This window comes from Anopheles marshallii, chromosome 3 (genome assembly GCF_943734725.1).
Source record: "Anopheles marshallii chromosome 3, idAnoMarsDA_429_01, whole genome shotgun sequence".
Lineage (NCBI taxonomy): Eukaryota > Metazoa > Arthropoda > Insecta > Diptera > Culicidae > Anopheles > Anopheles marshallii.
In genome coordinates, this window is record NC_071327.1 from 1592945 (window position 1) to 1607772 (window position 14828).

A 14828-nucleotide genomic window follows, 5' to 3' on the forward strand; every position below is an offset into this window, starting at 1 on the left:
ACGTTTCTACCTCAGATTTTTTTTTTGCTTGTGGGAAATGGCTACATACATCTAAACAGCTATTTTACATTGTTTCACGTTGACAGGTTAACTGAGATTCGAAACATCACTAAAGTTACAAGAGTGGAACGATAGTGAAACGGGAAAATGAACACAAAAGAAGCTATTCAATATAGAGTGGTGGCGAATGGAATGAACATCAGCCGGACGTCCTATACTAAAGTCACACTAGTTTGTCGAGATGTTGAAAGGATCGAGCAAAAAAATAAGGAATATTTTTCATCCTTTTATTTGGCTCTACAACCTTCGTCGGGTTTGGCCTGCCATTACATAGAGGTTGTGGTTATCTTTCAACATAGCCGAATAGTCAGTCCTGCGTACGGAGGGTATGATCCAGTCGAGCTTCGATCCCAAACGGGATCAGAATACTTTACACATAAATGTAATAGTTGTAACACTTTTGAGATATGGGTGCATGTGTATTTTTCGTCTCTTCTGATCATTTCGATCTGAACCATTTTCTCGCATCTTCCAAACATCTATTCGACTTATCCCTTCTATTCGCGATTAGGAAAGAACACACGTTCACACTTGTAACGATCACATTCAATTTCAATTCGACCTATCAAGCTGATAATTGTCCACTACATTGCTCTCAGATTGGAGCTGCACCGCCATTATCGTTACTTTTGCTATCATCGAACGAGGAACCCTCGTCGTCGTGCGCAGCGGACGAGGACGAGGAGCCTGCTACATCCGTCCGTCCATTGTTTCTTCTCACAACGGCCACTGTGCCATTGATATTGGTGCTATTAGTATTGCTACTACTATTACTACTGTTACTACTACTCGCCTGGCCGCCATTCGGACAAGACGCACCAGAGCTGGATGAGCTGCTCGCGTCACTTCTGCTGCTGGTACCGTTCGTTAGACGCGCTCCACGAAGCTGCTGCTGCCCAACGCCAACCGATGCCGCGGTACTCACCATCGTCGAGGAGGACGGAGCGGAAGACGAAGAGTTTGAGGAGGAAGAAGACGATGCGGCCGATGTGCTTGCACCGTCATCGTCACCGTGCGATACGTGGTGTAGATACGTCTCAAGCCGATCAACGAGTCGTTCTGTGAAAACCGAAAACTTTCATTAGTCAAACGAGCGGCGTGCATGGCGGTCGCGATATCTGTGTCCTACCATCTTCACTGTCGTCAATGGCGATGTCATCGATGGCGCTATCATCCGACTCTACCATCGACAGTGGAACCATCCTTATCCATGAAGTCGTCTCGGAAGTGTTCGTAGGTGCTGTGCTACTTGCCGCACTGCTACCTCCGCTCGTACTGCTGCTACCGGTATTACTATTACATCCGTTTATGCTTTTCGTCTTCGTCCGACAGGTATTGTATGCACCACAGTGAGTACACTTTAATCCAACTACGTGAAATTTCACCGTTGACTCCTGCGAAAGAGGAAAATGGTTTGCGAAAAGGTTCAGACAACAATTTAAACATTTTCTCGACGCACATCCGTCTTACCTTGTGGCAATCTTTGCATAGAATGTCAACGTAATAGTTTGCGTATTCCTTTGGCATGGGTGTGGCGGCTACTTCCGCATCCAGATACTCCCACAGCTGGTTCATATCCATCATCGACGTCTGGCAGGTAGGGCAAGCATAATGACCGGACGAAAGCTAAAAAAAATGCGAGAATGATTCACGTTAGTTGTACTCCACACGTCAGTTCTTCAAGTGCTTTTAACAACACGCACCAATTCTTCGAAGCATGTCCGATGTAGTAAATGTCCACAGTCGGGAATGTGACATGGAATACGCGACGTGTGAATATCATCCAGACACACGGGACAGTTCGATCGGGACACATTCTCCACACACTGTACAGAGGAAGCAAGGCAACAAAGCGGATTTAAAACATAAATGTTTTGCCATGGGTTACAATTCTTGCTATACTTACCCTATGCCCGTCGTACTTTAACTGGAGTGGTAAACACATATTGCAAACTTCGCAATGAAAGAATCGTCCTCGGCCTCCAACGCGGCAAATTCCGCATCCATCACAGTGATACTGATTACGGTCCTCGTCGTCAAATAGATTACACACCAGGCAAGTGTACTGCGAAAAACGGAATAATTATGGGGATTAAACTTTACGGGTATGATTCTGACCTATAAACTGACACCAAACAACTATAGAAGTAGCATCATCAAGCCATCATCAGAAAGTTAATGACTACGACGAAATCACATGACGGGGTCGAAGCATTTCCTGAAGGGAATACTATTCCAGAATATTTGAAGATTCTGCTTTATAATAAATAGCGTAGGTTCTGTTAATCCGACACATTTCGGGACAATTTGCATTTTTCGTCAACCTAAAGCCAACTCAAACGGGGTTCCATGCATCCAACCGTGATATAAACCTTGTAGCTCTTCCACAAGCAACAACCTTTGATACTTACCCGTCCGAATCGTACGCCACACTTTTCACACTCGGCCTGCACACGCTGCCGGGTGTCACATTCAGTGCAGATCAACTCCGTCACCGTTTTTCGGTTGAAGAAATGAGTCTCGTTCTCGTCGTGGCAGTATCGGCACATGTAGAATTTGTTACAGCAAGGTGTCTGCAAATGAAGAAATGTGATTAATAAAAAAAAACCGTTACCATGGGAATTTCGCGGAAGCTTAGAGCGAGAGATTTTATTCGTGCGTGTGCATAAATGAGTTGGAGCAGCCGCACTGAGCGTGAAGAAAACATAAAAGATTAATCGTAACACCCCAACCCCAGGAGTCCGGGGTCTCGCCGGTGCACGCCGGGGTGGTGAAAGTGATTTTGCTCCATTCAAATCATAAATTATCATCCTATTATCCATGGGGTAATGAGAAAGAGGCACATACACACACATACACCCACGGGGAGAGCAATACACCGTTACAATTTGGATTCGCGGCGCTTGTATGTATTTGTGTGTTTGGTGTCTTGGAATGTCTCTTGGGCGAGATGAACGAAAGTGAATGAACTGCCTGGCTAGACCTGCAGTAGCACGGGGGCTGGTTTTCGCTACTTTCGCTCCCTTTTTCTTCCACTTCCTATCGTCTCGGTAACCTTGGATGACGGACAGCATCCCATCGCAGACCCGTGAGGGTTGCTGGTTCCGGGTGCTGCGGGAACTTACCACAAATTTTGCCCGTCGCTTGTAGTGTGCACATCCAACACGCTTTTCGTTTTCGTCCTGTTCCGTTGCAGATGATACTGTGGCCGTTGCATTGCTCCCGGCAGGCGTTGGAATTGGTTTCTTTTCATCCATGATGCACAGTGTTTTGGGGTGACAGGTGGCGGCCAGCAGACGAACCACTCAGAGAAGCAGTCGGAGGACAAAAGTATTCCTTCCTCCGGATATGCTTCTTTCTCCCGTTGTTGAGATTACGAACTTTACAAACGTTTGGTTCTACACAAGAATCATGTTTTACGGTTTGAGATTTTGAACACCAGCACTACACCAACTGTTTACACTTTTGACACATGCCACATGACACTTGGCTTCCCAACAACAACAATAGATCTTGCGCAGAGCTTCGTTTGTTTCCTTTATTCACACTAGCTTAAACCAAGATCAACCACTTTGCATGCTTTCCTTACGAAACAGATATTTTTTTGTTGTGCACTCGTAACTCGTAAATTTTGCACTCGTAACAGCTCCGGAAAAATACACCAAATATGCCGTTTCAACTGCAATATAGAGGGATTAGGCGCATAAATAAAACAACCCACTACGCACACTACACTACACACATACTACACTGTTTTTGCTTGATCCATTAAATCAATCTACCCGTTTGCTGACTGCTGCTGCTGATGTTGCTAAAAGCCACACACAATCAGCAACCTACCCCCAAACACGCGCTTCACTCTCCCTCTCTTGTGGTATGTCAATAAAAAATAAAAGTCTTTTCAAAAAGGGAAAGTGAAACTGCACACGCGACGAACACGACGACTTGACTTAGGGTCGCGGGCGAGCGGCAATCGTGCGTCTCTTTCTTCTTTCACTTTGACGTCGCGGAATGATGATGATGCTGCTGCTACTGCTACTGCTGCTGATGATGATGGTGATGACGGTGAGGGTTGTTCGTTTCGACGTGGGTTGCTATGTTCACATGCTCCTCAACGTCATCGATTGAGTGTGCTCTTTGTTGTTGCTGTTTTCACCATAGGCTGCATCTTTGGCTACTTTGAGAACCACCGATGATTGAACGGACTGGAACCACTAGAAGCCACCGTTGCAGATCTTCTTATGCATACTTTCCCTCTCTCATGTTTCATCGTTGCAAACCGGAGGACTTCACAGATCATTTTTCCTGGTTACGAAACCTGCACATCGATCGAAAAACGCAGCAAATAGTGCGCTGTTTTAGCGTCCTGTTTTTCGCAGCTCATATCTCCACTTGGTTCGACCACGTTTCGTACATTATCTTGCTGGTAAACGATGCAAACTTCCTATTCAACGCCCCCAGACACCTTAATCGCTTATTCGATTCCAAAATCGCGTTTTCACTTCACACCTGCGGACCAGCTGAAAAGAGAGAGTGAGGGAGACCGTCGTGCAGGGAAATTTTCACTTTCACAGTCGTCGTTTTGTCCGCAGCTTGCAGGAACCTGGGAAGCGTAGATTCTTCCCAATCGGCCCTCCAGCAAACAAGGACAAACCACCAAGCAGATACACAATTTACACCAGTTTTCATTCAAGTTTAGAGCAAAAATGTTTAACCAACACACAGCGTAAATTTACAGCGAATTGAAAAATTGAGCTTTGACAGCTGCGTGAGAGAAGAAGCTGACGTTTCATGCGTCTTAACGTTTGACAGGGCAAACGTCTGATTGAAAATGTGCTCTCTTTCTCGCGGATCATTTTGAAATCCAGCCGTTTATCATACGCCAGGATGATACATTTCTGATAAATTTAGGAAGCCGTGTGAAATGAAATAGGCAATGCTATAGTATGCAACAGAACCCGTTTTATTTGAGTTTGAAAAAAATCATGTAAAATATTGACCCGCAAAAACATCACCTACCAACTATTACATAAAGCATAGCTGCTGAACGCAGCTCAGAACACCACACTTTGCGTTTATAATTTTACATTAGTAGTGCGACAAATTTGAGTCTAGTTGAGTGTCATGAGAACAATTGAACAATGGCGAGCGTCTAAGAACGGCTACCAGGTCATTCCAGCTTGGTAGCTTCCTGTTGAAGTTTTGCGTCTTTTTTCGCTTTGACTTTTCTCTGCTTTGCTATCAGTACACCCACACCGTACAGTACAATCCACAGAATGTACCCAAAGTGGTTGACGGAGCTATAGTAGTACCATATTTTGTCCACCGTTAGTAGCAGGAACGCAATGCCCAGATATGAGAAGGCGAAAAACTTCGAAATCCAACAGAGCACATTCAGCACCGTGCGCTTCTGTCCGGTGGAGTCCTTAATGAACAGCTTCACATACAGATCTTCTATCGGAAGATAAAATGGTGCTCCACATATGCAGAAGTAATATCCCGCGTACACACCATGCCAGATAGCGGAAACGGCCAACGTGGCGAGCGTACGATATTTCTTGCTAGGGAAACGCTTGTACACGTACATTGCCATCCAATACTGTACGCACATGTTCCAGTACTTCATGGCTTCGCGGAACGTCCAGCAGCGTTCCGTATTGATCACGTCAATGTTGCGTACAGTTTCGAAATCGTATTCCAACGGAGACGACGACGACACGTCGACACTATAATCTTCCTTGCTGGGACCATGGCCTGGTTTACTGGCGCAAAGCTTCGGGTAAGCTCCAACTCCGGCCATCGTGCAGACACACTCGCTTAGCATAATACCCGTATAGATACGCATTCGGAAGATGAAAAACGTTGGCCACACGTACATCAGCCGGTAGAAGAAAGACCTCTCCGCGTAAAATTCCTCACTCGTGGCGTACTAGTGAGAAAGGAACGAGTTACAAGCGATTAATAGGATTAGACAGATTAAAGGGTACCTTGGCAGGTTTCATTTTACCCCTAGCGGCCAGATGTACGATACAAGCAAAAACAGTCCGGCGTACAGTGGAATAACCTTCAGCTTTTCAATAGTTGCCCCGGCGCAATCCGCTTTCCCACTGAACGGTAGATAAATTGCATCCCGGTACGTTTTGAACGTAATGTATGGACCCGTCAATATGCCGACGTAATTGAAGCTGTAGTGAAATATGTCCAACATGTCTAGTTTTAGCAGTGCACGGTCGGCATCATTCAGTCCAGCTGCAGGTTGCACTTGGTGGTCGTTCTCGTTCGATCCCTTTTTCGATTCATCGGCCGTTTTTTCCTTGGTGTACGCATTGTTCACCTCGAATGCCAAGCCCACAAGCTTCAGCGTCAGAATCATCTGTATCATGTTCGTATGCCCGGGTGGCGAATCGTAGCCCAAAAGGGACAACGACCGAAAGAAGAACAGATACCCGAACATAAACCCAAAACAGACCAGATGACATATTCTGGAAAAGGGAAAAATCAAACGATCATTACGTAAATTTGTGCTCCATGCTTAGTAACATTATCAACTTGCGGCTTACTTGCGGCTAGCATAGATTATCAGCAGTGCGCTCACGAGATAACAGAAGAGCATGTGCAGCATGTGGAAGCCGCTGACGGATAGCACCACCAGCAGCCCGAATCCGGTACCGATCAGTTTCTTCTGCTCCGGGTCGGTGAACCTGCGATAAATCTGCCCAAATCCGATGCACGAGGCCAGCAAGACCAAATAAATGATATCGTCCTTCATCGTGCAGCCTTAAACGATGGATGCACCACGCTTGTCGATCGTTTGCACTTTGGGAGATCACAGCAAAGGGTCAGCTTATTTTCACACCTTAACCTCGCTTAGTGAGGCCACACACCTCACTCGTGAAGCTTTTTGCAACAATGTAAAACTATTTTTGTGCCGATTTCTAATTTGGTTGCGTTGTTTACATCGAACAAGAAATAAACACACTATTGCTTGACGAGAAAAGGCATGAGGCGGACTTTCTTGAAAGAGAAAAGAGACAAAAACAACAGCCAATTATGTGACGAATAGTTAAAAGGAGAGGCTGGGCCACAAAATTCCTTTTGACAGTAATTTTTCTGACGTAAGCTCTCAACATACAAACATTCTTCTTTTTTAACAACAAGAAATGTAGGCTATTTGAGTTGTTTGAGGGTAAAATAATCCATTATCAGAATTTGTTACAAAATAAAAATAAAGTGAAACATAAAATATTGCCACGAAAACTAGAATTAAAGCACAAAGCAGTAGATTTCGGGATCGCTCTCTCCCGCTTCTTCGAGGTCCTACGTCAAACGTCATAAAGCAAATGGCGAATATTGACCAGCACTGCGTACCAATCCACAAAAGCAGCACAGCACAGTGTCGTGTCAAACTTTCACGCTACTTGGGCAAAGGAAGCCAACAAATCAGCAAAGCAAGCCGCGACGAATTGAATTTTCCTCCCAAATCTGCTTTCAAATCGCTATCGTAAGTGTATGTTGCATCCGCGGATCTTGTTTTGTATTACCATTCCTGCATGTCCCACTCCATTATACAGTTACAGTGAATAGAATGTGTCTTACAGTGTGTATTTACAAAACTAACGTGTGCCATTAAATATAAAGTGTCTTGTTATATTGTGTTTCTATTTTCTTATGTACTTTAACAAATCACGATGCATTAGTAATGTTTGTTGGCAAACATTTCGTACAAAGCGTGCGACGTTGATTAATATCACTCAGCAGCGAATACATTATTTGCCACCCAAGCACTTTTGTCACTGCGTTGCTCATTGTAAAAAAAGGGAGTTTGGGTAGTTCTCGTCTTGTTGTATTTGTTTATTCGCCCCCGATTTGTCTGTGGTTGCATTTTTCTTTTGTGCATGGTGTGAAAGGTGTTGTTTAGTGGCATTACGGGAAAGGCAGGAGAAAAAAAAGTTGTGATGTGACAGCTCTGTATAGCGAGAATACCGTTTCGTGCGCCTGTGTACACGTGTGTGCATGAAAAAGTGCGTGCGCGCGAGTGTGTGTGTGTGTGTGTACACAGAAAACAAGATTCCAATCGGTTTATGATATTCCTTTCACCTCCCACCGTGTCCACCCAAACAGTGTATGTGTGTGAATACAAAGTTTAAAACGAAATTCCTTCCCGAAATATTGCATATCCGTTTGCTAATATTGGCACCAACACACCGTTACAGCCATCACTATATCACATATTGGCCAGTGCACATAATCATCGCCGTCGTGCATAATTTTCACAACATCGGCAACATGTTTTCCGCCTAGCAGCAACAACAGCCTGCTTCGTTCGTTGCGTTGTACCTTTGCACACACACGACAAACAGAGTTACATTGCACGGTGTGTTGAATGTGTGCAGAGCAACCAGCCAGTCCCACCGTCGCAACTGCATCTGGTGCACTTTTTTGCATCGAGTGAAACTGAAACGACGCAACGCGCCGCCCACCGTCGCCTCCTTCAATCGCGGAAGAAAGTGTGCTGTGGGACGCCCCGACATACATGTGGTGGTAGTGGATCTTGTGTGCGTCTGTAATTCGTTTGTTGATTTTTTGCTGCATTGTTGATGTTCCACCCTCCAACCCTTCGGACCGTGTGACCCACCCAATACCCTTCCGATTGAAGCCAGAAGAAGGGGTGCAGTAAAATAAACAATTAAGGTTCGTATTTCCTTCCGTATTTCCATACACCTTTTGTGCTAATGTGCAAGCGTGTAGTAGTAGCATCCGTACGCATGTAGTTGTGCGTTTGCTGGATTAAGTTATTTCTTTGTGAAAACGTGCTATTTCATAAGCTACATACGTACAACCAATGCTTATCAATCATCTCCAAGAGGAATGTAGCAGAGGCAGAAGCAGTGCCCATGTCAAAAAGAGATTATCTCCCGTTTCTGGTTTGGAATTTGCAATATTATCCTCCCCGAACGAAACGGCAGTGGGTCATAATACAATTGCACCAGGCACCTCAATGTTCGAGGAGGCTTAGACCAGTCCGGTCCGAACGGTGGACCGGACCTGTTTTCCCTGCCCAAAACTTGTTGAATCCGTTGTTGGTGCTGCCTTCATTTTAGCGCAACGGTTCTTCTAATCTCACTAGCCGTCGTCAGCTGCAAATATTATCGTGCTGTTGTGGTTACTTCGATTGCGATGGAAACAAAAAGCATCTACCCATTGCGGCAAAATCATCATTAGTGGTGAAACATTCGCTGCATGTAACTTCGCATCTATGATTTGGCAAAAATGCAGTGGCCGGTAAACGAAAAATGTATTTGGTTACATATCAACAAAAAAAAAGATCTGCATTTGAAGCGATAGATATGAGGCCCTGCTTTCGAGATCGTTTTGGGGATATTGCCTGGGAACTCTGCAAAATTCCGGCTACTCCGGTTAATATGAGATCAATTTTTCAACTTTTGCTTTAAAGAACTCTGGAAAATTACGTAACAAAAAATGAATATCCGGCTACGTGGTGAAATAATTCTAGCAAGCCATGACCGACAAAGAGGCAGGTCTGTACGACCTGAGTAGGTCATTACGCCAACAAGAAGAAAAAGTTCAATTCTCAAAATCCTAGCGACTATTTGACAATCCCTGGCAATCGAATAATTTGGACAACAGAGCACACTTCTATGTGCCATGGACCGCTACTCTAATCACCTTTCATTGCCACCTCTAACAACCCAGTAGCCCTGGATGGTATACCCACCGACAACAAGGTGAACCGTTGTTGGCGGGTAATTCTTCCAATCCACAAATCCCGAAGTGGTTCGAATCCTGCCAGAAGAAAACCTTACAGCTTTTGGTGGTATTCCAGGTAGAGTTTGGCAGTGAAAATATGATGAACGCACCAGAAGGCCGCGATTCGTTCTCTCCTTAACCTTTTTTTTCCCGTATGTTTCCTGGTTTTTCGGGGCTGGAAAGATGCGGTCACGGAGACTGGTGCGTGTGTGTGAAAAGCAGCGGTAGTTTTTGCGGAATCTTTGGACCGTTGCCGTGGGTCAGAAAAGTTTAGAAGCAAATGAGTTGTGCGCGAAGTTGCGGGAAACATCCGAACGCGATGGAAAGAGAATGAGAGAAAGAGAGAGAAGAGCCAATGGATGGGTGGCTGGAGAAATGATTGAGTGGAAAAATGTTGATGATGGTTGCAACAACGGCAGCAGCAACAGACAGCATCGCGAGGTGCGGCAATTTGTTAAAATAAAAAAGCAGCCACTGCCGGAATGAGAAAGATGTGTGAAAGAAACGAGAGAAAATGGAAGAATGTTTAGCAAAGAGCCGCAGTGTACGCGGTTGAACTAATGTGAAACGAAGACGGCGAGGCGAAGGACAAGGCGAGAAAAAATGGCAGGAAGAAAGTATGATGGAAAACGGTGATTTTGCTTTTTGTTTCGTTATCGAAGCATGCCGCGAAACTTCGCGCGCTGCCCTTAGTTAGAAGTTGCTGCTTGACGCAGGAGAAAAGGTTCCAGCAGTAAACGCGCTACTTTGTGTGAGACGAGTGTACGTTTGTACAGCGACGGGTGATTGGAAAAGAATACTTTCAGAACAGACGCTGTTTGAAGAATGAATAAGATAAAAGAAGATCCGCAATTTGCTTTGTTTTGTGGGTGGGAAAATCACCGCAAAATGGTGTGAAACTCTGAAGAACATCTCACAGAACGAGAACGAAAACTAATAAATAGAACTCACAAATCCGTGGACATCGTAGGCTCTGAAAATTAACAGAGACAGAAGGTAAAATAAATGCCATCGAACGCCCAAAAGCATGTGAAATGTTGGTGCAAAATTGATCTAAATTGTATGTGAAAAGAATGTGGGCATGTCATCGTTGCTGTTTCATGTCTCTCTCTTTTTTTTTTTCGATCATACCCGGTGCAAAATGGATAAACGTGGTCCCCCCAAGGGCAAAGGGCAATCCCACACACGTTCTACACCCATCGGAATGGAATGTTTCGCCCCTGCCACACTGCCGCAACCTCCTCGTCTCCTCGGCCGCTCGTCGTAGGCACGAACATTTTATTTAAATATGCTTCTGTTGGTTGTTGTTTGTGTTTGTTTGAAAGCTTTTGCATATTTTGGTGGTCTTCTTCGCTAAAGCAAATAATAAATACGCACACGTACAACGAGAGGAATTTCGACGTGTTTTTGGTGGATTTTTTTTGTTCTCGTTTTCTCTCTCTCGCTCTCGCGCGCGCGGTACACTACCTCATTGTTCCAGTCATGTTCGTGCCGTTGGTGGGAGGCTCGTTTAAAACATGAACATTACGCACATATGTCGAGTGTGTGTAACGTGATGATGTGGTGGGCGTTTGGTAGAAACAACAACAACAGGTTAGCGCCACCCATCAAAACATACACACACACACACACACGCATCTACTTACGCATGTAAAAACACCCACATTACGAGCACGAGTTACATCGATGGTGCTAGAAGCAGGAAAAGCCTTTCACTTGACATTGGGTCTGGAACTACCATACCGGGATGGTGTGGCTGCCTTCTAACTGTTTCTTTTTTGTTTCGCTTTTTGAAAGTTACATTTGCAGTTCCCAGCTCGAATGTGTTGCTCTCGATTGTGCTTTGATCGATGGCTGTGAAGGTGTATTGGTTGCGTTCCCCACTGTGGATGCTTTCCACTTTGATCTTTTTCCCTTGGAAAATGAGCGCCCAAAGTATGAGCACTGAAGCGAGGGCAAGCCCTCGAGCGATGCGTGCCTCAGTTATGTAGTGGAATTTGATTCATGATGACGGTACAGAGGCCTCCGCCTGGTAGCCGCTATTGATTGATTGTTCAGATTCCGCTCAAAAGTTTACTTGGGTGCATGCCTGAAGACTTGAGTTGGAAGTTGAGGTGGAAGCCTGAAGATGAATAATTCATCCCCAACTAAATGTGGGTGCTGGGTGGGTGGGGTGGTTTTGTTTGTCTTCAAACATGAGCATGTGTGTTGTTCCTAATCAGATAATGTTTTCGTATGATTTTGCTTCAAACCAACCATAAAGACGGGTAGGAAACTGTAAATTACGACAGGGTGTTGACCACGTTTACCTATTACTAGACCAATAGACTTTGTTTTTTTTTTTTGGATTAGGTTCAAATAGAATTAGAATTTGCTGAGATGTATCGGGAATCCAACGCCCTTTCTGGACGGAATCCTCAAAATTCTGTTTGGAGCTTACTCGACTAACACACTGAAAACATTACATTCACACATTTACAGAGCCTTCAATGTGTCAGTCGTGAAAGTTTAGCATATTTTCCTCTGTTTTTAGAGCACGAGATTAAGAATCTGAGAAGGATTCCAGACATTAATTGAGGCACATTCTAATCCTGTTTGAATGAAGTTCAGAAAATCAAATCCTTGTGATATGAAGGATTGGGTATAGATAAGGAGCCTACGACCTTCGGTGCATCAGACTAAATGCAGAACTCACAGCAATATTTGGTCTCCTAACGCCCACTGATGTATTTAGGCTATAGAATTGAATTATCCAAAGCGTATCACGTCATTTTTGATGCTGGGGAAGGCCCAATGTGATGCATGTATGAGTTGGATTGTTTGGTTTTATTCTCATGACGTCACCGTGACTCGAAAACAAGCAAAACTCCCATGCCTTGCATAACAGAGGGATCTTTGTGCCAACTGATAAAGCCGATCATTGTGGTAATGTTATGAAACGGTGGCATTAATGCCTTGTACTTTATTGTTGTTGTTACAAGATTTTTATATTTTGTGACTTACGATAATGAATATGTTTTTTTGTGGGTCTGTAATCATTTTTATTTTCGAATGTATTAAATGCAATCATACACCCAAATAACCAGTCCATCCCCTTGTTTGGTTTGAGGCATACATTGATAAACCAAGGGAAATCATGACAAACAATATTCTAATCGCGCTCTGGCCTTTACACAAATATAAGAGTTGGAGTATAATCGTGTAATAAAAAAAATCTCTTCCTACACGGTCATGAAGCCACGGCATTCGCTCTTAGCCGTTCTCGATGGTGGCAAATAATGTGTGGCTTGGGAACTCGAACAGATTCACAGTTTAGTCATTCGCTTTATCAGCTGTGTGACGCAAAACACGAGCCCGATCGAGGAACTTCTTGAGCTAGCGAGGACAAAACTGCAGTAGTAAAAAATCGCACAGTTATGAAAATCGATTACCATTCATTACTACATATGGCGTCAGGGAGTATGGCAAAATAAAAAAAAAACACAAAAGCTCATCAAGAGGCCGGGAATAATTTACAGCGTATTTAGCAGAACCGTTGGAGGCACGGAAGGAACGCATGAGGAGTCAAATGGTTGCTTCCTGATTATCGCTCCCCTAGATATTTTTTGTGATGCTTAAACGGTCCGCAATTTACTGCCGAACATCATGCCCTTGTCTGCCCCCAAACGGGAAGGGGCGATGGGGTAATACGGGTCAAGCGAGAGTCAAGCGATCGCCCCACCCGAAATGCAACATTCCGCAGGCGAAAAAAATAACACTCACATGTAACGAACGGGATATTGAAATTTTTGGAGCGTCCCGGTGGATGTTAGTCGGTTGCCGAGCGTTTTTATTCCCGATACCGCTAGTGCTCGCGTAATCGGTTCCTCACGAAGCGAGGCCAAAAACATGACAATGATGAACTGTTTGCGTAGGGTAAGCTAGTCGTGAGACGAAAGCGCCAGCGACAACAACACGCCCGTTCATGCTGATGATGACGCAGACGACCACCTCCTACACCAGCGTCCTAGGACAAGCTTGCATTATTACATCTTTCGCTACTTTCTCCCGCCTTTTGCGCGATGGGGAGGCGCCGGTGGAGTTCGAAGAAAGGTGTGGGTTTCTTTCTTTACTCGCACTTGGGTTGTGCTTTTATTAACTTCACGTGAGTGTGTGTGTGTCTGTGGATATGTAGCGAGATGCTGCGAGATGTCGGCCTGAACCGTAACGAAGCGATCTGGCGATGTCCTCTAGATACCAAACAAAAAAATAAACCCCGCCACGACTATGTCGTCGAAAAACCATGACCGGTCCAACGGCATCAATCAGCTTAACTCCTTCCTACACACGGACGCACACGTTTCAATGCCCAGTAAAACAAATGTGTGAAGAGAGTGAAACGGTAGGTTAGGGTCCCCCAGGTCCGCTTTGCGCTCCGTTCGGCGAAAGGCGGTTCGTTGGTGGTTGGAAAATGAAGAGAAATTGGCCATAGAAATGTGTGCAATAAAACGTTGTAACATTTGATCGCACTGGAGACGGATGTTTCGCATCAAGGTCGGGAAGGAAGTTGTGATTGTGGACGTTCGCAGTCAGATTCATTCAAAGCGAGTGAGGAGCTTAACAAAGGCCCCAAGTCTTAGCGGCATCGCTTATCCTTATGCAACTATCAAAAATAGAAAGAGATGTTTTTTTTTACAATTTTACTCATTATGACCTTTTTCATGGAATGTTTTTCGCCCTCTAAGACCCCGTACCGTGGGTAATACTTTCCCAATGCAAAGGACCGCAGAAAGGTAGCACCAAATATATGCACACGACACCACAGATGCCGAACGCAACAGGTATCAAAAGTTTATTCTTAAGGTTCTTGGGATTAAGCGTGTGGAATTTCCCAGCCTCACACCGTTGTCCCACGGCAGGACAACGGGAGGGTGACATTGAAGTAGCGCTCTACCAGCAGTGGTACCTCGGACCGTGAGTACGTGCGCAAGCATATAATGCGACACCCCCGGCTGCTTCCT

The 14828-nt window shown here is 44.8% G+C and overlaps 2 protein-coding genes across 2 annotated transcripts; both read right to left on the reverse strand.

Annotated features, from left to right (window-relative positions):
• Positions 1-655: 655 nt before the first annotated feature.
• LOC128712033 (RING finger and CHY zinc finger domain-containing protein 1) lies at positions 656-3317 on the reverse strand. The gene is made up of 7 exons (XM_053806929.1): positions 3186-3317; positions 2472-2633; positions 1967-2125; positions 1764-1886; positions 1531-1686; positions 1190-1454; positions 656-1119 (listed from the first exon to the last, which is right to left on the reverse strand). The coding sequence occupies exons 1-7, from the start codon at positions 3315-3317 to the stop codon at positions 656-658; spliced, it is 1461 nt and encodes a 486-aa protein (XP_053662904.1).
• Positions 3318-5230: 1913 nt separating this feature from the next.
• LOC128714487 (lysophospholipid acyltransferase 7) lies at positions 5231-6829 on the reverse strand. The gene is made up of 3 exons (XM_053809361.1): positions 6621-6829; positions 6068-6542; positions 5231-5989 (listed from the first exon to the last, which is right to left on the reverse strand). Exons 1-3 carry the CDS (start codon positions 6827-6829, stop codon positions 5231-5233), a joined length of 1443 nt encoding a protein of 480 aa, XP_053665336.1.
• Positions 6830-14828: the final 7999 nt, after the last annotated feature.